At 43.3% G+C, this 24,542-nt stretch overlaps 2 protein-coding genes across 5 annotated transcripts; one reads left to right on the top strand and one right to left on the bottom strand.

Moving 5' to 3' along the window:
• Window positions 1-1,022: 1,022 nt before the first annotated feature.
• rec8b (REC8 meiotic recombination protein b) lies at window positions 1,023-15,886 on the bottom strand. 2 transcript variants are annotated; one of them, XM_035756811.2, is made up of 18 exons: window positions 15,643-15,881; window positions 15,397-15,465; window positions 14,821-14,963; window positions 14,104-14,179; window positions 12,317-12,437; window positions 12,019-12,094; window positions 11,858-11,925; window positions 11,578-11,656; window positions 10,229-10,304; window positions 9,883-10,099; window positions 9,529-9,666; window positions 9,192-9,264; window positions 6,562-6,734; window positions 5,044-5,095; window positions 4,246-4,312; window positions 2,329-2,445; window positions 1,866-1,972; window positions 1,023-1,732 (listed from the first exon to the last, which is right to left on the bottom strand). In XM_035756811.2, the coding sequence occupies exons 1-18, from the start codon at window positions 15,696-15,698 to the stop codon at window positions 1,638-1,640; spliced, it is 1,803 nt and encodes a 600-aa protein (XP_035612704.1). In that variant the 5' UTR covers window positions 15,699-15,881; the 3' UTR covers window positions 1,023-1,637. The 2 variants fall into 2 exon arrangements, with proteins under 2 accessions (XP_035612704.1, XP_035612710.1); XM_035756817.2 differs by having other exon boundaries at window positions 1,589-1,766; window positions 15,643-15,886.
• A 344-nt stretch (window positions 15,887-16,230) lies between these two features.
• On the top strand, window positions 16,231-24,411 carry LOC118371405 (programmed cell death protein 6-like). 3 transcript variants are annotated; one of them, XM_035756831.1, is made up of 7 exons: window positions 16,231-16,423; window positions 16,542-16,614; window positions 19,165-19,226; window positions 21,836-21,880; window positions 22,792-22,950; window positions 23,305-23,414; window positions 23,756-24,411. In XM_035756831.1, the coding sequence occupies exons 1-7, from the start codon at window positions 16,393-16,395 to the stop codon at window positions 23,852-23,854; spliced, it is 579 nt and encodes a 192-aa protein (XP_035612724.1). In that variant the 5' UTR covers window positions 16,231-16,392; the 3' UTR covers window positions 23,855-24,411. The 3 variants fall into 3 exon arrangements, with proteins under 3 accessions (XP_035612724.1, XP_035612719.1, XP_052360432.1); XM_035756826.1 differs by having other exon boundaries at window positions 22,792-22,959; XM_052504472.1 differs by lacking the exon at window positions 16,231-16,423 and having other exon boundaries at window positions 16,430-16,614; window positions 22,792-22,959.
• Window positions 24,412-24,542: the final 131 nt, after the last annotated feature.

Raw genomic sequence — 24,542 nt, 5'->3', positions numbered from 1 at the left:
GTTGCTCAAGTAAGGGGGAGGCCGGAGAAGAAACTACTTCCCATCAAACTTCCTTGAAGTTTGCAGTTGTCTAAAAACAACTATTTTGCTCAAAACATTTGTGTTTCAAGGTGAATGTATTGTAGGTCAAAGCTTGCAACAAAATACAAAGACTGCACTTAAAGAATGTTCAAAATTATTTTCCTTGTGTGTGTGTGTGAACACCTAGCAATTCTATTTACATACCAAATTGACAAGCTTAAGAGCTCTTTCTGTAGGGTCAAAGGGCATTTAATCTCAAAATGCCCAGAATGCATTCAACTGAAATGTCTTCTGCATTTAACCCAACACCTTTGAATATGTAAAGTAAATGGAAAATTATCAACAACAAAAAATTAGTAAAATAAAGGTACCAATAATTATTGGTTAAAGGTTTACACTGGTAATGTCAGTTTCCTTAGTTCAGAACATGAAACATCTGGCCCAGCAGCCATGCCTTCGCTCCCCAAACATAGTCACGCACGCCTATTCTGGTCTGCATTCAGCAGAGAAACAGGCTGAGGTCACCATTAACCCATATACCACAGCATTGACCTCTGTCTCTTTTGCACATTGCAGCCTGAGGCTACAGACTTGTGCTGTGTGATACAGGCTGCACAACTCCCTCTCCTTCTAACCAACAGTTAATTGTATTGAGTAATTCAGCCATGAGATCAGCTAGGCACAATGACTTCAATCCAGGAGAGAGCAATGAGGTCATAGTCCAGAGTAAACCTCTGCTGGTGAGTTGGTGACTGACTTGTTCATGATCCTCTACTGCCCCCTGCAGCATATTCCTCAAAAATACATCAGTGTAGCAAACTACAACTCTTTCCCACTGTAATATCATTGACCACAAATTTAAAGGGATAGTTCATCCCCAAATCAAAGTTAGTCAGATGTTTTCATATCTCAGATGTGGTCTTAAATTGAGTCCACCCCAAATGACTGGGAGATAATGGCACCATTTTAACTGGATAGAATTACATGAGGCTTATTAATAATAATGAGTAAACATGCATTTTATTTAAAAAAATACATTGAATGAATGCTTCAACGTAAGAACAGAGCAACACCATACCACAATTGATAAGATACAAAAACTTTGTCAACAATATCAACTTGTATGACAGTTGACAAATTAGTATAAAAATATCTGCTAGGTACAGTATTAAATATATGAATAATAAATACGCTATTCAATAGATTAATTTAAATACAAAAGCTTTCCCTTCAGTAATTTCACTTCTTATAAAAAGGTTTCACTTATAAAGGTTAAAAAAAAAGTTAACTCCAAGAGGTCATCGTTTTGGGTGTGTCCTACAAATCAGTTTGAGGTGATGATCTCGTATGAACGATATTTGGGACATGAACATTATTACTCTGTTATAAAAGTATGGCAGCACACATCCCGTGTGTGTGGAGACCACTGCTTAACTTGGACTGAAATAGGTGCCGGGTACTGTTTATAATTAGGTGCAGGAGCTCCACAATACTTTTAAGCTAATATTCCATAAGAGGAACAGGAGCTCAAGCAGTAGAACATTTGAGGTGCCGGTACTCAGCTGCGGTGAAATCCTGTCCAAGTCAAATGCTGGTGGAGACATCCTCTGTGTTCCTCAGGCCTGCACGGTGCTGAGTGGTCCAGGGATGATTGTGATGGGGCTGTAGGGTTCAGCCTGACATACAGCCAGGTCCCCAGCAGACACCAGCTCTGGACCATCACAACAGAACACAACACACAATACCTGCATGTTTTTCGTTAAGTAAAACAATATTGGAATGCATACATGCATATAGCCCCACAAGTGATATCCATTTTTCCTCTGTTCTCTGTCAGCTCTCACCTAGCAGTTTGGAGAGAATGTGGGCTGCAGTAGTGCGGTCTGTCTCCAGGGGCAACAGAGAGTAAAAGGTGACTTTCCCAAACCTCAGGAGGTACGAGGACACCACACTGAAAGGAGCAGAGGGAGATGATAGCCATGTGAAAAACACTGCCCAGAGTTTCACAGATAGAGAATAGATATAAAGATAGAATAGTAGTGCAGTAATGACTGAGTTAGAAGCTATTGGCTAGCCTCCTCACTTTTGCCATCAAATTCCTGAACCAATACAATTGTACTTGACAAACCCCCCACTTACTATGACTGTGATATGTGGTTGTCCCACCTAGCTATCTTAAGATGAATGCACTAACGCTAGGTTGCTTTGGATATGCGTGTTTGCTAAATGACTCAAATGTAAATGTTAGGATATAGATAGAATAGATGCAGAGTAGTGATGATAGATGGGTGATTAGTAATACTACACCTCAACAGGCCCTCTGCAGTGACCTCTCTACCTTCGGTCTCCTCTTCTCTGTCTGGTAGAGCCACATGTTCCTCTTCTATAGCCTCCATAGGCACTGGGGCGTCTTCCATAGGAGACCTGAACAGTCAGTATTAGTTAAGTGACACTAGAAATGGGCAAAGTCTCAGCGCTATCCAACCAGGACAACTACATAATGAGACAACTATATATCCTCTTATTTTTTCTCTCACTAACACACATATGCATGCATGCGCGCACACACACGTATGTACGTACATAAATACATACATACAGTGGGGAGAATAAGTATTTGATACACTGCCGATTTTCCTACTTACAAAGCATGTAGAGGTCTAATTTTTATCATAGGTCCACTTCAATTGTGAGAGACTGAATCTAAAACAAAAATCCAGAAAATCACATTGTATGATTTTTAAGTAATTAATTTACATTTTATTGCATGACATAAGTATGTGATACATCAGAAAAGCAGAACTTAATATTTGGTACAGAAACCTGTGTTTGCAATTACAGAGATCATACGTTTCCTGTAGTTCTTGACCAGGTTTGCACCCACTGCAGCAGGGATTTTGGCCCACTCCTCCATACAGACCTTCTCCAGATCCTTCAGGTTTCGGGGCTGTCGCTGGACAATACGGACTTTCAGCTCCCTCCAAAGATGTTCTATTGGGTTCACGTCTGGAGACTGGCTAGGCCACTCCAGGACCTTGAGATGCTTCTTACAGAGCCACTCCTTAGTTGCCCTGGCTGTGTGTTTCGGGTCGTTGTCATGCTGGAAGACCCAGCCACGACCCATCTTCAATGCTCTTACTGAGGGAAGGAGGTTGTTGGCCAAGATCTCGCAATACATGGCCCCATCCATCCTCCCCTCAATACGGTGCAGTCGTCCTGTCCCCTTTGCAGAAAAGCATTCCCAAAGAATGATGTTTCCACCTCCATGCTTCACGGTTGGAATGGTGTTCTTGGGGTTGTACTCATCCTTCTTCTTCCTCCAAACACAGCGAGTGAAATTTAGACCAAAAAGCTAAATTTTTGTCTCATCAGACCACATGACCCTCTCCCATTCCTCCTCTGGATCATCCAGATGGTCATTGGCAAACTTCAGACGGGCCTGGACATGCGCTGGCTTGAGCAGGGGACCTTGCGTGCGCTGCAGGATTTTAATCCATGACGGCGTAGTGTGTTACTAATGGTTTTCTTTGAGACTGTGGTCCCAGCTCTCTTCAGGTCATTGACCAGATCCTGCTGTGTAGTTATGGGCTGATCCCTCACGTTCCTCCTGATCATTGATGCCCCACGAGGTGAGATCTTGCATGGAGCCCCAGACCGAGGGTGATTGACCATCATCTTGAACTTCTTCCATTTTCTAATAATTGTACCAACAGTTGTTGCCTTCTCACCAAGCTGCTTGCCTATTGTCCTGTAGCCCATCCCAGCCTTGTGCAGGTCTACAATTTAACCCTGATGTTCTTACACAGCTCTCTGGTCTTGGCCATTGTGGAGAGTTTGGAGTCTGTTTGATTGAGTGTATGGACAGGTATCTTTTATACAGGTAACGAGTTCAAACAGGTGCAGTTAATACAGGTAATGAGTGGAGAACAGGAGGGCTTCTTAAAGAAAAACTAACAGGTCTGTGAGAGTTGGAATTCTTACTGGTTGGTAGGTTATCAAATATCATGCAATAAAATGCAAATGAATTAATTAAAAAATATACAATATGATTTTCTGGATTTTTGTTTTAGATTCCGTCTCTCACAGTTGAAGTGTACCTATGATAAAAATGACAGACCCCTACATGCTTTGTAAGTAGGAAAACCTGCAAAATCGGCAGTGTATCAAATACCTGTTATCCCCACTGTATAGACACACACATACATATAAAAATACATATATCACCATCTGCTGACAGGGGTGATCTGCTCGAGGGATTTGTCTTCTCTGGACACATCTAGAAGAACCTCAGCTGAAAACATAGAACACAAACAGATATTAAAATGCAACAGTAAAGCAGTGGTGGGAAAAGTACCCAATTATCATACTTGAGAAAAAGTAAAGACACCTTAATAGAAAATGACTCAAGTCAAAGTCACCCAGTACTATACAACTTGAGTAAAAGTCTAAAAGTATTTGGTTTTAAATACACTTAAGTATCAAAGGTAAATGTAATTCCTAAAGTATACTAAAGTATCACAAGTAAAAGTATAAATCATTTTTAAGTCTTTATATTAAGCAAACCAGATTGCACAATTTTTTAAATATATATACACACATGAATACCCAGGGGCACACTCCAACACTCAGACATAATTTACAAAAGAAGCGTTTATGTTTAGTGAGTCTGCCAGATCAGAGGTAGTAGAGATGACCAGGGATGCTCTCTTGATAAGTGTGTGAATTGGACAATTTTCCTGTTCTGCTAAGCATTCAAAATGTAACGAGTACTTTTGGGTCTTAGGGAAAATGTAGTGAAGTAAAAGTTGTAAAAAAACATAAAGAGTAAAATAAAGTACAGATACCCCCCAAAAAACTACTTAAGTAGTACTTTAAAGTATTTTTACTTATGTACTTTACACTACTGCAGTAAAATGATTGTATGTACATTTCAATGGCCTCATCATAGAAGTAGAATCTTATTCTAGTTCTGTGGGCGTCATTTTATAATTTCAAGTAACTGACAGGAAAACAATGTTTGACCTGATGCTTCAGATGGGGCTGTTCCTCCTGATTTCAGCAACTCTCGTGGGATCTGGGGATACAAGAGGAGAGAAAAGACAGTCATCTAGACTTCAGACATTTCTGAACTGTCTGTATACATGAAAAACGAAGCAGTGTAGACTAGATGCTGTTATTCCAGGCTCTCTGAGTCATTTGAGATATTATTAACAGTATTCACTGTCTTATTCAACTTCTCCCGTAGGTACATTTGAATTCACCCACAAGTCTTTATTATGTAAATTACTGCTTACAAATGTCCTGCTCAAGTGTCCCCTGGCGGCATTGGTAATTTAGAAGAATATGGTGTCAAACTTCACCCTGCAGTCCAACTCATCCCAAACCATCTTAATTGGGTTGAGGTCTGAGTGATTGTGGAGGCCAAGTCATCTGATGCAGCACTCCATCACTCTCCTTCTTGGTCAAATATCCCTTACACAGCCTGGAGGTGTGTTGGGTCATTGTCCTGTTGAAAAACGAATTAATAGTTCCACCTAGCACAAACCAGATGGGATGGCGTATCACTGCAGAATGCTGTGGTTGCCATGTTGTTTAAGTGTGCCTTAAATTCTAAATAAATCAGTGTCACCAGCAAAGCACCATCACACCACCTCCTCCATGCGTCACGGGGGGAACTACACATGCGGAGATCATCCGTTCACTTACTCTGCGTTTCACAAAGACATGGCGATTGGAACCAAAATTCTCAAATTTGGACTCATCAGTCCACCGGTCTAATGTCAATTGCTCATGTTTCTTGGCCCAAGCAAGTCTCTTCTTATTATTGGTGTCCTTTAGTAGTGGTTTCTTTGCAGCAATTTGACCATGAAGGCCTGATTCACACAGTCTCCTCTGAAAAGCTGATGTTGAGATGTGTCTGTTACTTGAATTATGAAGCATTTATTTGGGCTGCAATTTCTGAGGCTGGTAACTCCAATGAACTTATCCTCTGCAGCAGAGTTAACTCGGTCTTCCTTTCTTGTGGCGGTCCTCATGATAGCCAGTTTCATCATAGAGCTTGATCGTTTTTGCTGCACTTGAAGAAATTTTAGATGTCTTAAAGTAATGATGGACTGTCGTTTCTCTTTGCTTATTTGAGCTGTTCTTGACATAATATGGAGTTGGTATTTTACCATACAGGGCTATCGTCTGTATACCGCCCTACCTTGCCACAAAACAAATTAATAGCCAAAATGCATTGAGGAAAGAAATTCCACTTTTAACAAGGCACACCTGTTAATTGAAATCTATTCCAGGTAACTACCTCATGAAGCTGGTTGAGAGAATTCCAAGAGTGTGCAACGCTGTCATCAAGGCAAAGGGTGGCTACTTTGAAGACTCTCAATATTTAGAACGATTATTTGGTTACTACATGATCCATATGTGTTATTTCACACTTTTGATGTCTTCACTATTATTTTACAATGCAGAAAATAGAAGAAAAACCCTGGAATGAGTAGGTGCCTCCAAACTTTTGACTGGTACTGTAGATCCACTCACCTCTCGCATGCTAGAGTCCATCCTCTTCCTCTCCACCTCTATCCTCACTCTCTCCATCTCGGAGCTGCCCTCCTCCTCAGTCTCCTCCTCTCTGCCTCTCTCCCCGGTGCGAGGAAGCGTAGTGAGGACGGCGCACTGTTTCCATAGCAACAGGAGGTCAGGGTGCAGGAGAGCTGCGTCGAGGAAAGAGAGAGAAAAGACTCAGTGAAATCATCATTATAACATCATGGTGTGGCAGTTGTGAGGTGGCTCCGTTGGTTGGAGCAAGGTGCTGGCAACATCCAGGTTATGGGTTTGATTGCTACATTGGATTCATACACATACTGTACTATATAAGAACTATGAGTTGCTTAGATTTTTAAAAAATGTATGTTATTTTACCAGGTAAGTTGACTGAACACGTTCTCATTTGCAGCAACGACCTGGGGAATAGTTACAGGGGAGAGGAGGGGGATGAATGAGCCAATTGTAAACTGGGGATTATTAGGTGACCGTGATGGTTTGAGGGCCAGATTGGGAATTTAGCCAGGACACCGGGGTTAACACCGCTACTCTTATGATAAGTGCATTGGGATCTTTAATGACCTCAAAGAGTCAGGACACCCGTTTAACGTCCCATCCGAAAGACGGCACCCTACACAGGGCAGTGTCCCCAATCACTGCCCTAGGGCATCTGACCTCTTTCTCCCCTCTCTCTCCAGATGAAATCTCGCGTCTTGTGACGGCCGGCCGCCCAACAACCTGCCCGCTTGACCCTATTCCCTCCTCTCTTCTCCAGACCATTTCCGGAGACCTTCTCCCTTACCTCACCTCGCTCATCAACTCATCCCTGACCGCTGGCTACGTCCCTTCAGTCTTCAAGAGAGCGAGAGTTGCACCCCTTCTGAAAAAACCTACACTCGATCCCTCCGATGTCAACAACTACAGACCAGTATCCCTTCTTTCTTTTCTCTCCAAAACTCTTGAACGTGCCGTCCTTGGCCAGCTCTCCCGCTATCTCTCTCAGAATGACCTTCTTGATCCAAATCAGTCAGGTTTCAAGACTAGTCATTCAACTGAGACTGCTCTTCTCTGTATCACGGAGGCGCTCCGCACTGCTAAAGCTAACTCTCTCTCCTCTGCTCTCATCCTTCTAGACCTATCGGCTGCCTACTGTGAACCATCAGATCCTCCTCTCCACCCTCTCCGAGTTGGGCATCTCCGGAGCGGCCCACGCTTGGATTGCGTCCTACCTGACAGGTCGCTCCTACCAGGTGGCGTGGCGAGAATCTGTCTCCTCACCACGCGCTCTCACCACTGGTGTCCCCCAGGGCTCTGTTCTAGGCCCTCTCCTATTCTCGCTATACACCAAGTCACTTGGCTCTGTCATAACCTCACATGGTCTCTCCTATCATTGCTATGCAGACGACACACAATTAATCTTCTCCTTTCCCCCTTCTGATGACCAGGTGGCGAATCGCATCTCTGCATGTCTGGCAGACATATCAGTGTGGATGACGGATCACCACCTCAAGCTGAACCTCGGCAAGACGGAGCTGCTCTTCCTCCCGGGAAGGACTGCCTGTTCCATGATCTCGCCATCACGGTTGACAACTCCATTGTGTCCTACCCCCAGAGCGCTAAGAACCTTGGCGTGATCCTGGACAACACCCTGTCGTTCTCAACTAACATCAAGGCGGTGGCCCGTTCCTGTAGTTTCATGCTCTACAACATCCGCAGAGTACGACCCTGCCTCACACAGGAAGCGGCGCAGGTCCTAATCCAGGCACTTGTCATCTCCCGTCTGGATTACTGCAACTCGCTGTTGGCTGGGCTCCCTGCCTGTGCCATTAAACCCCTACAACTCATCCAGAACGCCGCAGCCCGTCTGGTGTTCAACCTTCCCAAGTTCTCTCACGTCACCCCGCTCCTCCGCTCTCTCCACTGGCTTCCAGTTGAAGCTCGCATCCACTACAAGACCATGGTGCTTGCCTACGGAGCTGTGAGGGGAACGGCACCTCAGTACCTCCAGGCTCTGATCAGGCCCTACACCCAAACAAGGGCACTGCGTTCATCCACCTCTGGCCTGCTCGCCTCCCTATCACTGAGGAAGTACAGTTCCCGCTCAGCCCAGTCAAAACTGTTCGCTGCTCTGGCCCCCCAATGGTGGAACAAACTCCCTCACGACGCCAGGACAGCGGAGTCAATCACCACCTTCCGGAGACACCTGAAACCCCACCTCTTTAAGGAATACCTAGGATAGGATAAAGTAATCCTTCTCACCCCCTCCCCCCCCTCTTAAAATATTTAGATGCACTATTGTAAAGTGGCTGTTCCACTGGATGTCATAAGGTGAATGCACCAATTTGTAAGTCGCTCTGGATAAGAGCGTCTGCTAAATGACTTAAATGTAATGTAAATGGCATTGGGATATTTTTTTAGACCAGATGAAAAAGAGGGCCTCCTACTGGCCCTCCAACACCACTTCCAGCAGCATCTGGTCTCCCATCCAGGAACTGACCAGGACCAACCCTGCTTAGCTTCAGAAGTAAGCCAGCAGTGGTATGCAGGGTGGTATGCTGCTGGCAGAATCAAAACATCTACTAAATGACCATATTACTACCATCTCAGGAAAGGAGTCATATACTCACAGCCAGAAGGGGCAGTGTAGAGCTCTGCTGGGAGGAGCTTCTTCTGGGCAGGAAAGTTTATCAGCACCTGAGACTGAGGGGGAGGCAGACAAAGCAATGAGAATACGATTATATCCTTATTTTCTTTGAAGTAATCACTGATGTGGGTGGTGTTCATTAAGCACCAAATGGAAGAAAACCCACTGAAACAGGGAGGGACTACCTGGACCTGTCCAATAAGAAACTTACATTTTTGTTTCCAGTTGCAAACCCTTTAAAACATTACTGTTGCATGCCCCAATGAACACAACTCTGGTAAGATTAGTGAAGGATAAGTAGTGGAAGGCTTGAGTTTTACCAGGAGCAGAGTCTCAGCCTTAGTGTCCTCGATCTGCACCCGCATGGTATCCTGGGAGATCTGCACCTGAGGGTCTGCAAAGATGAGCTGGCGCCTGCGACCCCGCCTCATAGGAGGAGGAGCGTCTATATGGGGGAGCTGGGATGATGAGAGAGGGATGAGAGGCAAGAAAAGAGAGGAGGAGAGCAGATGGGAGGGTAATGGATAGATCAAACTGAGAAGAGCCTGTACACACCCACACATTTGGCAGGAGAAAATATAGGACAGAAATATCTTGTTCATACGGATGCTTGGATTCCTGAGTCCTCATGATGAGTCACACACAGAACAGTGTGAACACACACACACACAAACCTCGCCACAGGAACTTTCTGCGGCTTTCACCGTCCCCCTCTCTGACTGACTCGCTGACTCCCCTGCTCTCTCGGAGGTGTCTGGGGCAGAGGGCATGGCCACCTGAGGATGGGGGGTCATCTCCATGGGAATGACCTCTAAAGGCACCTCCATGGGCAGGCCGGTCTCCTCGTCCAGCAGCCACACACTGTCCCCCACCACCACCGACACCTTCAGCCTGGAGACACACACAGAGAGAAAGAAAAACAATACAACAAAGAGTATGTTTTAAAAAAGACATGGGAAGATAATAGAAGATCAAGGTGACCTGCCCTGTCAGAAAACATGATTATTCCATATAACTTACTGGTCAATGGAGGTCATGCCTGACTCCATGTCCCTGGTTCTCTCTCCCTCTCTCTCCCTTTCCCTCTCTTCTAGCTCTGTACAACACACACACACCAGTTTACGCACACTTATATTTACTCACTTAGTTTCCTTTCATTATCGGTCTTACGCGTCCTAATATGTTACAAAGGCCTGTTTTTCCTTCAATTACTAGGGTACGGTCTGAGCAATTTGCTCATGCTGTTGCACAGTAGCCTATCTCATATCTTACTAAGACCATAACGTGGTGACCATTGTCAGAGTCGACAAGAGAGATTATTTCACGGAAAATAAGAATGTTCCGGAGTTTAAAGTGATGAAAAGTAGCTCGCTAACTGCTCTTTTGCATTCGTCATTGAGCAGCCCAAAGCGGAGCCGTTGCTATGGATACTATACAGGCAGACTAGCAGCAGAGCGGATGCAGGGTAGTGATTGATGAGGTAAAAAGGTAAATCAACACAATATAATTGCCATGGAAACACATGTAGGAAAGATCCTGAATATCCTCATTGCCCCCAAGCAAAATGTGCCTACATTTAGTCTATTGTTTATATGTGTATTTCATATTGAGGTAAAAATCTGAGTGTAATGTTTGTATGGATGTCAACCCCAACACTTGTTCATGTCATCGTCACCAATCAACTAACTGCATTACAGTTAAAAACAACTGACTACCACCACCAATTCCATATGCTAGCTATGCTAAGCTAACCAGCATCGAAAACAGCCAAATATATCCAAATTGGACTTAAGTTACCACATTGTGGGCCTGTTACAATACATAAATCATGACAGATTTGACAAATATCCACTTTGTTAAATCATATTTGTTGAATGTGCACCAATCTGGTTAATGGACCAGTATAGTGTTATATCTCCCTACCAATAAGTGCCCTTCTTTGCGAGGCATTAAAAAAACTCCCTGGTCTTTTGTGGCTAAACACTATTGTTGCACACAGAGTGAGTCCATGCAACTTATGTGACTTGTTAAGCACATTTTTACTCCTGAAAACAAAGTGGTTGAATATTTATTGACTCAAGACATTTCAGCTTTTAATTTTTGATGAATTTGTAAAAATGTCAAATAAGATCATTCTGGACGTGTTATTAGCAACTGCAGGCAGGTGCTGGTGAATAAACTGCTGAAACAAGCACCACTAGCCCAGGGAGGGGAGGACAGACAGAGACCAGCAGCTAATGGATAATAATGAAGGAAGTTATTTCTGATTTCAGGTTCGGCAAGGCCTTCAATTTGGCAGAAGCAATTGGGCCTGAACGTTGCAGGCATGTGCAGAGCTCTATTCTTTTACTCTCCCTCTCTTCTCTCACCGTCATGGAATTGGTCCTGCTGCTCCAGAAGCATGTCAATCTCTTTGCCAGTGGCTTCAGGAAGCTCAGCTCCTTCAAACTTTATGGAAAGAAGGGCAGAGGGAGACCGAGTTCAACTTCAGGAACGATTGAGAACTCAGGAAAGATCCTTTTGGATCCAAATTCCTTGTTGTTTTCACATGGTCTCTTATTAGGCAAAGTGAGTAAAGGTTTATAAATATACACAATAGCCTTTCTATTTTCTTTTTATCAGTATATTACAACACTATATTCAGGTCACCTCAGCAATTACAATGACAAGCTGCTCCTTCTCTTTCAGGGTAATGGCATCAGGAGGGGATTTGAAACCTGAGAGTGAGAGACAGAGGGGAACAAACATTAGTAATGCAGATTTGTTGCTGAGGATTTGTCATCCCAAATAAGACTGTCACTCAGTCTCACCTCCATCCTCTGGTGCAGTTCCAGGACTGGCCCCTATGGGGCGCTCTGGAGTCATGCTCTCCATCAGCTGCCATGGCTGGGAGTGTTGTTAGAACGGTGTTCAATCAATAAATGCATTATCAACTCACAAGGTGACTCAATGTGGGTAAAGTTAAATATGTGTCTTGAAAAGGTTTTTTGTGTACTGTGTGTACATAGGAATTGACTGTGGCCGTATGGGGGTTACATATTTTTGTAGTGACATATCGTTGGAAATATATGTTAACTAGGTAAAAATTGTGTAGAAATGGTTGTATACCTTAGGGATCCTATAGGGACTAGGCAGCAGGTGCTCAAAGCCCATCACCCCAAAGAAGGGGTCCGGTGCCCCCTCGGCCTCCTCCAGCAGGAACAGGGAGTCTGGGACATTTGGGGCTTGTCTGGGGAGGGAAGGGTGCTAATGTTATTACTACAACATGGCTACAAAACGGCTGACATGAATCACCCAGGCAACACATTGGTGGTGAACGCCATACAATGTACAGTACCTTTTGACCTAATAAAAAAAACAGTACATAAGTCCAATCCATTATTATTGTCAATATACACGGAGTGTACAAAACATTAGGAACACCTGCTCTTTCCATTACATAGACTGACTGGGTGAATCCAGCTGAAAGCTATGATCCCTTATTGATGTCATTTGTTAAATCCACTTAAATCTTTTGTCATGCCCATTCACCCTCTGAATTGCACAAATACTTAATCCATGTCTCAATTGTCTCAAGGATTAAAACTCCTTTTTCGTGTCTCCTCCCCTTCATCTACACTGATTGAAGTTCCTTTGAGCGGGGTATGGTAGTAGGCACCAGGCGCACCGGTGTGTCAAGAAATGCAACGCTACTGGGTTTTTCACGCTCAACAGTTTCCCGTGTGTATCAAGAATGATCGAACACCCAAAAGGACATCCAGCCAACTAGACACAACTGTGGGAGCATTAGAGTCAACATGGGCCAGCATCCCCGTGGAACTCTTTCGACACGCCCCAACGAATTGGAGTTTTCTGAGGGCAAAAGGGGGTGCAACTAAATATTAGGACGGTGTTCTTAATGTTTTGTACACTCAGTGTATGTGTGACAGTTATATCTGACAACTCAAGGGGGCATGTGTGTATGGATTAAATAAAGGTGTAACATTTTTAAATAATTAAAAAATTTGAAATCGGCGCCCAAAATACATTTTCCCGATTTTTCATGGATTTAGTACTGTCGATATGTGCTAGTGGTGGAGTAGGGTGTTGTGAAATCTGTGAGTGTATTGTCATGTTTTTAAAATGGTATAAACTGCCTTAATTTCGCTGGACCCCAGGAAGAGTACTGATCCATAATAAATAAAAATACAAATTAGAATCAAACCACATATCTTGGTAAGGAAAGTAAACTGCAGGTTTATTATGCACAATGGTGTTCTCAAGGTCAAGAAATGGTTCTCGTTAGAGCAATAAGATAAGAGGGCAGGTCCTGTAAAGAAAGGTATTGACTATTTCATTTAAATGCAATTCGACCAACTTTCAATCATTGCGTCTGACAGCAGTTTGCCTGGAAAACATTATTTGTTGTTTTATTCCATGTCTGTTTTATAGGCCCATCTTCACTGTGTCCTGCTCTTTGATGGGACCACACTTTGTTTTATAATGAAATAGCAAAGTGATAAGAGTAAATTGGGCTCATTGCCTTTGTTTTCTGCAAGGCGTATGTATATCTGTTTTAATTGTGTATCTATTACCATTAGAAAACCCCATTAGAGATAGTATCCATTAACAGTCATGTTTTCTTGTTCTTACTCTCATCCTGCCCTGCATGTGTGACAAGTCTATGACATTATCTTTTTTTTTTTTTGTGGAAACGCGTCGTTCACCTGTCACCTTGCTGAACTGAGGACTACATCACCACCGGTGTGATTACGACCTCTGAGGGTTTAGAGCTTGAGGTAGTCAGTCACCTCATACAATTTGTAAGTCGCTCTGGATAAGAGCGTCTGCTAAATGACTTAAATGTAAATGTAAATGTATGGGACATACGGATAACGGTTTGTGTGTTTTTTCACCTGTCAGGGTCAGCCAGGTCGATGCGTGCGTGTCTCTCAGAGCGTACCAGGCGCTCAATGGTCTGCTGGATCTCCTCTAAAAGGAAGGAGAAAAAGTTTGCGGTGAGGTAATTTAGCAGACATTCTTATCCATAAGCAATTAGGGTTATGTGCCTTGCTCAAGGGCACTTAAACAGATTTTTCACCTAGTTGGCTCTGGGATTCAAACCAGCAACCTTTCGATTACTGGTCCAACGCTCTTAACCGCTAGGCTACCTGCCATGGCATGCATACATACAAATACATCCTCCTGACTGGACAGCTGCGGTTCTGAACACGTGGTTCTGTACAAGCTGGTGACTCTGAACACAATATGATAGTGGATCTGTGTATCTGTTAGCATGATTTATGTCTGGCTGCTTCGGAGGCTATATCAGACTATCGAGTTGCCTGTTATGATAAGTGAGTATATCTAAGCGTAATCATTCATATCGACCTCTAGCAACAATGTGGTTGTATACTTTATTGTCTCAGGTTGTATCAATGAGTGTGTATGGATGGAGAGTAACCGGTAGGCTGCATTTCAGTTCAATCAGTGTCCTTGGTCCTGTAGCTTGTCTTGCCATTAGACCTGATATAGTGTCTCTGATTACAGGCCTATTTCGACAAGCATCTCTTTACATGGCGTTAGTCTGTAATCTCTGTATGCCCTTCATTTGAACCCTTCCCCTCTCTCACCCAGAAGGAAACCACACTGGCGGTGGTAGACGATAACCACCCCATACTGCAGCTGGGAGGACAGGTAGAGGGAGAAGCGAGGCCGAGGGAGACCAGGGCAGAGTGGAGCCACCTGGACCGTCACGTAATCCATGATGTCCTCACTGCAAATACACCACCATAGCTACATGATTGACATCAGATTACTATCACATTCACAAATGATGTGTATGGCCATGGCACAAAATAGGGACATGTTTCATCAGGACAGAACTTAGTTAGGTAGCTGCCCAGTATCTGTGTTAGAGATGTCAATGTGTCTCCTCTGGTGTCTCCAGATGTAACAGGAGAAAATTAAGATAGTTCTCAGCGAAACACCATATTTTGTGAGTTAAAAAAAAACATTTATACATTATAACGTTATAATGCGTGGGAGTTTGAATCAGAGCTTCATGGGTGTTAAGGAGGAGACACTTCATAGTTGACATCTCTAACGCAGAGATACTGGGGCAGGGACTAGCTAAGCAGGGACCATGGGTTGATCACTTGACATAATATTTTCCCTCAGACATAGAAAGGGAGAAGGATTGTGGTTACCATGTCCGTCCAACGTTGACCCTCAGAAGATCTCTGCGTGTTATCCTGATCCCTTTGGTGGCTGCCAACCTAAAACACAGAAACAAAACAGCATGACAATACCAGAAACACAAAGGTCACTGATGATGATGGCATACTCGCATTACATTGACTGAGATTCACAAGCTACAAAATATTAAACTCATCCTAAGAGGATGCTAGCCTAGCTGATATTAGCTAGCTAGCTAATGCTAGAGAGCAACTCACCAAATAGTGGAAAAGCAACCGGTGTGCCTTTGAAGAACGTTTGGATAGTAAAACATCTTTCCTCAATTCATGCAGAAATACTGTTTTGCAATTTGGTGTCTAGAACCTGGTGTAGAACGTAAAACGATCAGATTGATCAATAAAAGGGTTGATGTCAGCTGCGAGATAGCTAACGTTTACAGGCAGATTCTCCTCAGAAAGCAGTGTTATCGAAATTCGCGCCAAACGTAGCTAGCTTGATGACGTTTAGGTTTTTGACCAATCATGGAGAGTAGTAGTCCAAAAAGACAAACAGTAGAGCCATTTATCTAGAGAATAAATACATGGATCTGATAAACACATCAGTCTGTCATTTAGATAATATAGTAGCAGTAGATGGTAGGCTGAACATGTTTTAGTTCTAGCTAAGTGAACATCAGATTATGTTGGAAATCATTTAAAACTCAAACGTTTAATTAGGTCGCTACTTTAGAAACTGCTGTGAGGGAGAACATGCAGTCTAACCTGTAGTGCGTCTCGTGCAATAACGTGATTTAGAATTTCACACCAGAAAGCTTTGGTAAATCATTTGGCGGGGCAGAAGACCAATCAAAAACGTGTGGAAGTGAGAAACTCTTTTCACGCCACTTCGATACCGAAATGACTTTTTATTACTCTCATGACCTGCGACGTTAATCACTTTGTATTGAAGTGGCGTGAAAAGAGTGAAAGTGGAGTCAATTTCGAGTCACCCACTAAGGAGGTAGCCCTATGACGTTTCCACATTTTCTTACTGGAAGTGGTGAGTTTGTTGCCACGCCTCTGCGCGGAGAATGTCAGTGTCAGATTGAAACGAGTACAGGGTACACATATTTTTCACAACACCAATTATAAAGCTTTTAAAATGGCATATCATACAGGTAGTCCGTACAGAGGACAACCTCAACAACAACCGGCGACGGATCAAGGTTTTCTTTGGAATATATTTCAGAGGTGAGTGGAAAGACGTCTTTCGTGGCTATCGGAAATAACGGTACTCCGCATTGATTTGAGCTTCATTTTGAAAACTGCTGCCACAGGGCATAATGGGCAGAGATTATAATACTATAGCAGTTTATGTTCGGTATGCATAAAAAGTTATTGTTTTTGTCTTAGTATTATAGCCGTGGTTCGGTGATTACATTTGACAGACTTATTTTTTGTTTTTCTTTAAGAAATTCAAATATCAGACAATCTACCACTACTTAAAACTGGCAAAACGTTGTAGAAAAAGAGGGAAGATCTAATTTCCCCTATATGTAGTATTGACGAAGATGGTTGATAAATGAACATGTCCCATTCATGACCGTTTCTGAAAAAAATTGTCACTGGTCTGTTAAATGGGTGGTTCTCCCATATTCACCAATGCGTTAACAGCTGGGCCTGGTCTTCTTAGTTCATTGACTGTATATCAACCAGAAGAAAGGAGTGAGTGAGATGTCTCGCTTCATGTTAGTCCCTGGTATTGAGTTATGTAATACTGCAGAGGATCCATGGTGCTCTGCTTTCTCACAACATTAAAATGCTGCAGGCAGCAAAACACTTTGTAAAACACAAAACACTTTGGAGAATAATTTATAAGGAGGCAAAACCTAGAAAACTTGGTCTTATCTGTCTATCAGTATTCCACACACTCCACACTTCAGAGGTGTATCTAGCCTGAGCTGAAGGAACACACTGGGGCTGGAACTAATGGAAATCCATTAGTCACCAGCAACCTGGTGCTTTTCTTAGCATTTTGTTAGGCTTGAGTCATAGAATGATCCTTTTCCACTCCGCCTATATGATCATTAGATTCCATGACATGATCCCATGACAAACAAGTAGTCACTAGACCTAAACAAAACTCACTAGTCCATGGTCATGTGGCATTACACTGGCATGTCAAATGTAGGCCAAAAAGGCTTGAGTTTACACAGGCTACCCAATTCTAACCGTTTGACCAATCACATCAGAACTTTTCACATCAGATTGTTTTCAGAGCTGATCTGATTGGTCAAAAGACCCATTGGTGAAAAAAAGGATCAGAATTGGACTCTGTGTAAACACAGCCAAATACATAGCCTATAGTAGAACAGCAAAGGATCCATCTAGGCATAGATCAACATCTGATTCGTGACAAGACGAACAATTGCTTACACTGTCTGCCATCAGTGAGTAAACAAATGTTTAGGATAATTTTGTCTGAAAATCAGCTTTGTGTTCAGAAGAGCTACCTCCACTTCCCCCTACCATGAGAGCCAGCATGAGATAAGCTGCTAAACCATTTGACTGGAAAACTAAGTTCCGCCAGGCATGTCATAACTTGAATAGCTCCATAGGAAAAACTGAGACAGGCTGTTGAAATGTTACGATTCCAATGACTGCTGTGGTGCTTGTAGTACTAATGTGTACAACTAATGTTTGGGATTTGTTCTGAGAACCATTCAGAAAATGGGACGATGGTTCTGATTAAGGCCAGGGAAAGCTATTTTAATGATGCACTTTCAATTCACCTAATTTTATGTAAAAACCCATTGAGGTAAGTCAAACCTGAGGAGGGGTAACAAAGTAAGTGAGATTGAGCAGTGAGACACACATATGCACAGCACAGACTCTACTCTAAAAGTGTTTGGTTAAGGTTAGGTATGTCCCCCGTCTGACCAAGCACTCCATTTCTTTCATTCTGGAGGAAGTCACAAAGCGTGCCTTCATGGAAAGTCAGGTTTTGTATTTCTATGTGGCCTGCAGTTGGGTTGGTGTGTTGTTGGTAGGTTGGTCTAGGGAGGTTGCTAAGGAACATGTGAGTCATTGGAGGATTGTGCTACATTTTACAGAAGAGGTTATTCCAGAACTGGAAGGCAAGGCCTCTAATTTGTGTTAATGTTCAACTCTCATAAAACGTCTCCCACGTCTAAACAGAACGACGGTACCATTCTAATACTATTCAATTGGAACACGATTTTAAGAATTAGGCTAATTAGTTTGTGAGGTTACACTTCTATAACAGATGGCCTAGCGCATAGCTTTATACTGAAAGGCAGTGGGTTCTGAGATTGTACAATAGAACGCAATAAGATATTTATGTGTATTGTAAATACAAAGCAAAAAAGTTTATTGCATCTCTGATCTATTTTCTCTTGATGAAGAAAGTATCTGAAGTCTCCTTTCTTTGGCATTGCACTCAATATACAGTATTAGCTAGCCTGATCCCAGATCTGTTTGTGCTGTACGGTACCCAACTCCTATGCTTGTCATGCCAAACATGTTGGCTAGTTTTGGTTTCACTTTTCACTGATCTGTGATGTTGGGGATGGTGGCGAGTGTAAAACGACCACCATCCACCATCCCCACAAGTCATCGTTCTGTCCCTAGCCCAGCACGCACACTCCCATTGAATGGAGTGTTTAGATCCTGACAAGGGGCTTACAGCGTAGCGCCGGTAGGGTTTGCATTGTGGGCTGCATTGTGTGTTTGATACAGACAGGCAGACTGTATCAATCTAATTGTGTGTTTCCTCCCCAGAGTGGACAAGGACAGGAGCTGTGTGATATCAGACACAGAGCTCCAGCAGGCCTTATCGAACGGTACGTCTCTTCCTTCTCCTCTAGACCTCAACACCTCCTCCTCTCATTTCAACACCTGGCGAGGGACAGAGAGAAGCTTGCTGAGGAGAGTTGGTGGTCTGAACTTGAAATTGACACAGACGTTTTGTTTTTACCTCAAAAAACAGATGGAAAGGTTGTCTGGTGACAAAGGGAAAGTACTTCCTGAATGAGACAGGAAATGGCTGACGACATGTGCCACCTGATAATTAACTCAACACCCTTTTGTTGTTGAGATATGACAGAGTGGAGTGGCTTAGCCAACGCCACAAGCACAACATGACATTAGTCTTTCCACTGGGCTGGATGGCGAGATATGCTCATGATTGAATCAATGCTATGAGTGAACATCGTGTTTTGTAGCTTAGGGCGCTAGTTACTAGAGTACAGCACACCAGACGTTGGGATCATCTTTACAACAAACATGTATTCTGTACCTCAACATTTTGAATTGGTCAAGGTCTCTCTGCGGAAAGGGTTTTGAAAGGGTTTGAATGAACATTCTTCTCTCAAACAGTTTTTTTTTTTTTTTTACACTGTGAAAAAGTGTTGAGGCCCAAGAGCGATGAAAGGAGCAGTTATCTGGTAGTATCCCTGGTTCAGAATACTGATGACCCAAGCTGTGTTGAAGGCAGGCAGGCAGGCACAGTGTTCACACAGTCAGTCCAGTCGTGTTCATTAGTAGGGCTGTGTCATGATTTGGCTGTGCCAGTGAGACTGTGTGTAGGCTGCTGACTGAATGCAAGCTGTGCCCTGTTCTCGGCCATGCACTTCACTAACCATGCCCACAGTGCTGTCACTAGATCACGCTGACACCCCCAGACCTCTGTTCCCTCTTTCCTGATTTCCCCCCTGCTCTTTTCACCTCTCCATTCTCTTCTCGATCCTGTCCTCCTGTCTTCCCACTTCTCCCCTCACCCCTTCCCTTGATATCCCTCTCCTCCCCACAGGCAGACTGTGTAGTGTTACCACTATAAGCTGTTGCTCGTCCTCTCGGGGCTGACGTCCTCTCTCCATCAGACCCTGTGACAGTGCCGCTCCCTGATGAGAAACAGATGGCCCCTGTTGTACATCGCCAGTCTATCAATAAAGGGAATCTTTTATAGGTGTCGGGGTCTTTTAGCTAGCGCTCCATATTAACGGTCCTCTGAGCCCCCGCTCTGCACCAACCACCTGTCAAAATGTGCCTCTCCTCCCCGACTGAGATTAATGTGCTTTGATTTGATTTATTTTTTTCTGAGCAACCAGCCAAGTATTTGCTGAAATCGGCAGCATTACATTCACTGTGCTGAGTAGATACAATGGCAAATCTATGTGCCAAGGGAATATAGGCCCATCTACTAATGGGAAAAACTCCCGCATTGACTACTCCTGAATCGCCTCATGAACATTTTTCAAAAGGCAGAATAATAACACAAAACAATCATGTATGGCTTTGACAGCAACTGGGCAGATTGTCTGGCATCTGTGGAGAAGAGGTTCCCTGGTCAGCACCCTGCCTGTACTGCATGTAGGACAGGGGTGAGGGGAGGGGAACTGGTGGTCATTTTCTATCTCAAGGTTGAGCTCAACCTTGCACATGCTGTTTTAGCCTGCCTGGAGCAGTTAGTAGTAAGTGAATGAGTGTGTGTATCTGTGTGAATTCAAACCTGTGTGAGGCCTTTTCGAGGTGTGTGTATGTGTATTAGAGCGCTCTCACTAAGCCTCTCCTGTGGGGCGCAGTTTTGCGGTCACCCTGTTTTTTTCTTCCATGTGCCACTCCCTGTTCCCCCAACCTCGTCATGAGTGGGCACTGGGCAGCGCAGTGAGAAGGTCCAGTGTGTGTGCTGGACAGAGGAAGCTTTGTCTCACAGGCCGCGCGGGGGCAGCCTCGACACACACGCAAACACGCACACACTCCTGTGGTACCCGTCTGGGGGCTTGACCAACAGACAGGGCACCTCTCTCGGACATGGCCGGTCACTGTTGTTGACCTCACAGCTGCTGGAGAATGGGGAGTCTGGCTGGAGACCTGACCATTCCTCTCTCTTCTGGGTGTAGTCCAGACGCTTCATGTCTGTTCCTTGGCCCAGACCAAATCCCAGCCAGTCCCACCCAGCTGTAAAACTAGCCCAGGTCGGAATAAGGAGGCAGAGCGGCCTGAGTGGGAGACATCTGTTCGAGGCTTGTCGTTGCAGAGGAAAGGCTTAATGTGAAAAGTGGTTCACTTTACTGGACTGCAAAGCCTCCTCTATCTCTCGCTCTATCGCTTTCTCTCCCCCCTCAGAGCAGTGAGAGTGAAAAGGTTGAGATGGTGAGTCAGCAAGGTTTAAGAAACCCTGATAAATCTCCAGCAGTTCTCCTCTGGTACCCAAAATACTGGCTTGGTAAAAATAATACCCAAGATAAGAACAGAATGGTTGCTTAAGTCCTCCTAACTCTTTACTTGGCCTATTTCCCTCTTCTTCTTGTTCTGTTATAAATAGCCTAGTTCATTAAAGTCCAAATGTATTAATTAACTTGGCACAGCCGTCCTGTGCAATTGAACTTTTTGTGGCAGAATGTCTTAGAGAAAAGATTGTTGAACAACAATGACTATCTTCTCTCTGTAGGTACATGGACACCTTTCAACCCAGTGACAGTCCGATCAATCATATGTGAGTATTTGTCCCTCTTTGACCCTTGACACACAAACAAACTTGCACAATGACAAGCCTATATTGTTCTGACCTGGTGTACTACCATTGTTTTATACGTTATCCCCATAGCAACCCTTTTCATTAACGTCGGTGCACAGTGACACATTTCAACCCGTCTCCCCAGTTAAGTGGAAGCATGCAGCTATTGGTAAAAGGGGGAATGAGGAGCATTTCTTTCTAACAAACAGGAGGTGTTTTTTTAATTTCTTAAGGCATCTATCTATAACCATCCACTGACTATTGATTGGCTTACACACTTACCCTTTCACCAGCTGGAATCTGCTTTAGTCCAAGTGTAGCTGAATATGAATAGAAAAATATACTAAGAAGATACAACTAGTTTTATATTTAGTGCTATTATTTTGAATCTCAATAATCCACCATTGCTTCCCACTCTGACTGTACTGTACACAGTAAATCAGTTGTATTCAAATGGCCATCCAGCCGACCAGCCCTGGGCCTTCCATGCGATGAAGCACTTTGTTAGGATGTAATTGGATTAAACCGCAGGGGAAAGTTCAAACGGGCAAGATTTCTTTAACTCTGTGTCATAACAGATGCTATGGTAGTCCTTAGTCCAGTGTGTTGACGTTATGCCTTCTAGCATTGAACTACACTTCCCAGCTGTCCCTTCTTCTTAGGTGGTGTTTCTCAGGGGTCTATTCAGTGTGGTAACATTTCAGAATTATGAGGAGAGAAATATAATGAATAAATTTTACATGGTGCCTGATTCTATAAGACTAAGACAGAAAAAACATACATATTCTACAAAATGCATTTCTATCTGAACATTGTTTTGTAACATTGCACCCTTCTGAACAGACCTCTTGCTCTCACTCATATCTTCTCTATTGACTTCCATCTTCCAGCCATGTTTGACAGGGAGAACAAAGGAGGGGTGAACTTCAACGAGTTTGCCGGAGTGTGGAAGTACATCACGGACTGGCAGAACATCTTCCGCACCTACGACAGAGACAACTCGGGCTTCATCGACAAGAACGAGCTTAAGCAGGCACTGACTGGATTCGGTGAGCAAAGTATGCCTTCTCTATTTGACCATACTGGTGGCGGGCCAACCGCTATACCAGTTACATTCATTTCTGTGGTTCACAAGGTCAGATCCGATATTCTAATGCCTTTCTGTAAGGTCAACATGCATGAGCCTGGATAAAGATATGTGCCAAAATAGTTGTGTAGATGCATGACGATATTAATTGTTCGCCTCGCATGCATGTTGTTGTTTTCTACCCTTATTTAAATGTAGTAGTTCTTAGTCCTGTATGTGAAGTAAGCAGGTGAAAGTCCTATGCATGTTACAAATTGGTTAAGGGTTGTTGAACAGATGTGTTTCTGTGATGTTGACTATTCTCTGTCCTCCTCAGGGTATCGCCTCTCTGACCAGTTCTACAATACTCTCATAGAGAAGTTTGACAGGCAGAGGAAGGGACAAGTGGCCTTTGATGACTTCATACAGTGTTGTATCGTTCTACAGGTAACCGTCCTACTGGGCTTCCTGTGCACATAGCACTGGTTATGTAGCCTACATTGTTTTGTCAAAACATTGTGTGTACAGTATATACAGCCCATGTTGAAATTGGACTTTGTGTTGGCTCAGTATGGTATTTTGGGCTGGTTTCTCAGACACAGATTAAGCCTAGTCCTTGACTAAACTCTTTCAATGTAGAATCTCAATTGAGAATGCTTTTTAGTCCTGGACTAGGCTTAATGTGTGACTGGGAAAGAGGCCATTGATGTTTATTTACCAAAATGGCATTTGTACTGGCTAGTAGTCTAAGTCAAGATCTACTGTAAAATGTTCTTTGTCACTTTCAGAGGTTGACCGACGTGTTCAGGAGGTACGACACAGATCAAGACGGCTGGATCCAGGTTTCTTATGAACAGTATCTATCCATGGTTTTCAATGTTGTATAGTAGATCCAACAGCACAACTGGACACAACTGTGCCAAAGCCAAATCCTTCCCACCTCCACGTGTCTTCCTTGATCAAGATGACTGGGACTCTGGGATAGGATATAAAGACATTATGCTCTGTCTGTCATTGTTCATAATGTTTGTTTAATGTCTGAATCTTATCTTGATAATGAATATCTGTGTTTAAGGTAAACCTGCATTGTACATATCATTTAGGACAAATAACCGCATGCTTCTGGGGGACTTTTGCCAATGTTCAAAGCATACACTCTTAATCTCAGATCTATTTTGCTGAAGTCATGTTTACAAATACTGTGAAAGCAGGTTATGGTTGGGCACAAAGCCTGCTTTTAGATTCACTGACATGCCAGCTAATGCCATATTTGTAAAGACATATATTTTTAACCAGCAAATCTATAAAAAAAAGTTAGCCTGTTATTATTTTAGGTAGAAGAAGAGTACGCTTTTGTATCATTTATTGTTTTGTGTGCATGATGCCTTAAACTGTATAAATGCAAGAGGAACCTCCTTTTATTAAAAAAGAAACCTGAAAAAAAGTTGTGAGCTCTGAATTTAATGTGTGGTGGAAAGACCTAATCGTATGCTGTAGACAGACACAATAGTATAAATTGTTACTGTATACAATTATTGACTGAAGATGGATAAATAAAATTGTAATGATTTGATG

This window comes from Oncorhynchus keta, chromosome 4, assembly GCF_023373465.1.
Source record: "Oncorhynchus keta strain PuntledgeMale-10-30-2019 chromosome 4, Oket_V2, whole genome shotgun sequence".
Classification (NCBI taxonomy): Eukaryota; Metazoa; Chordata; class Actinopteri; order Salmoniformes; family Salmonidae; genus Oncorhynchus; species Oncorhynchus keta.
This window is presented reverse-complemented; position numbering and strand designations above follow the sequence as displayed.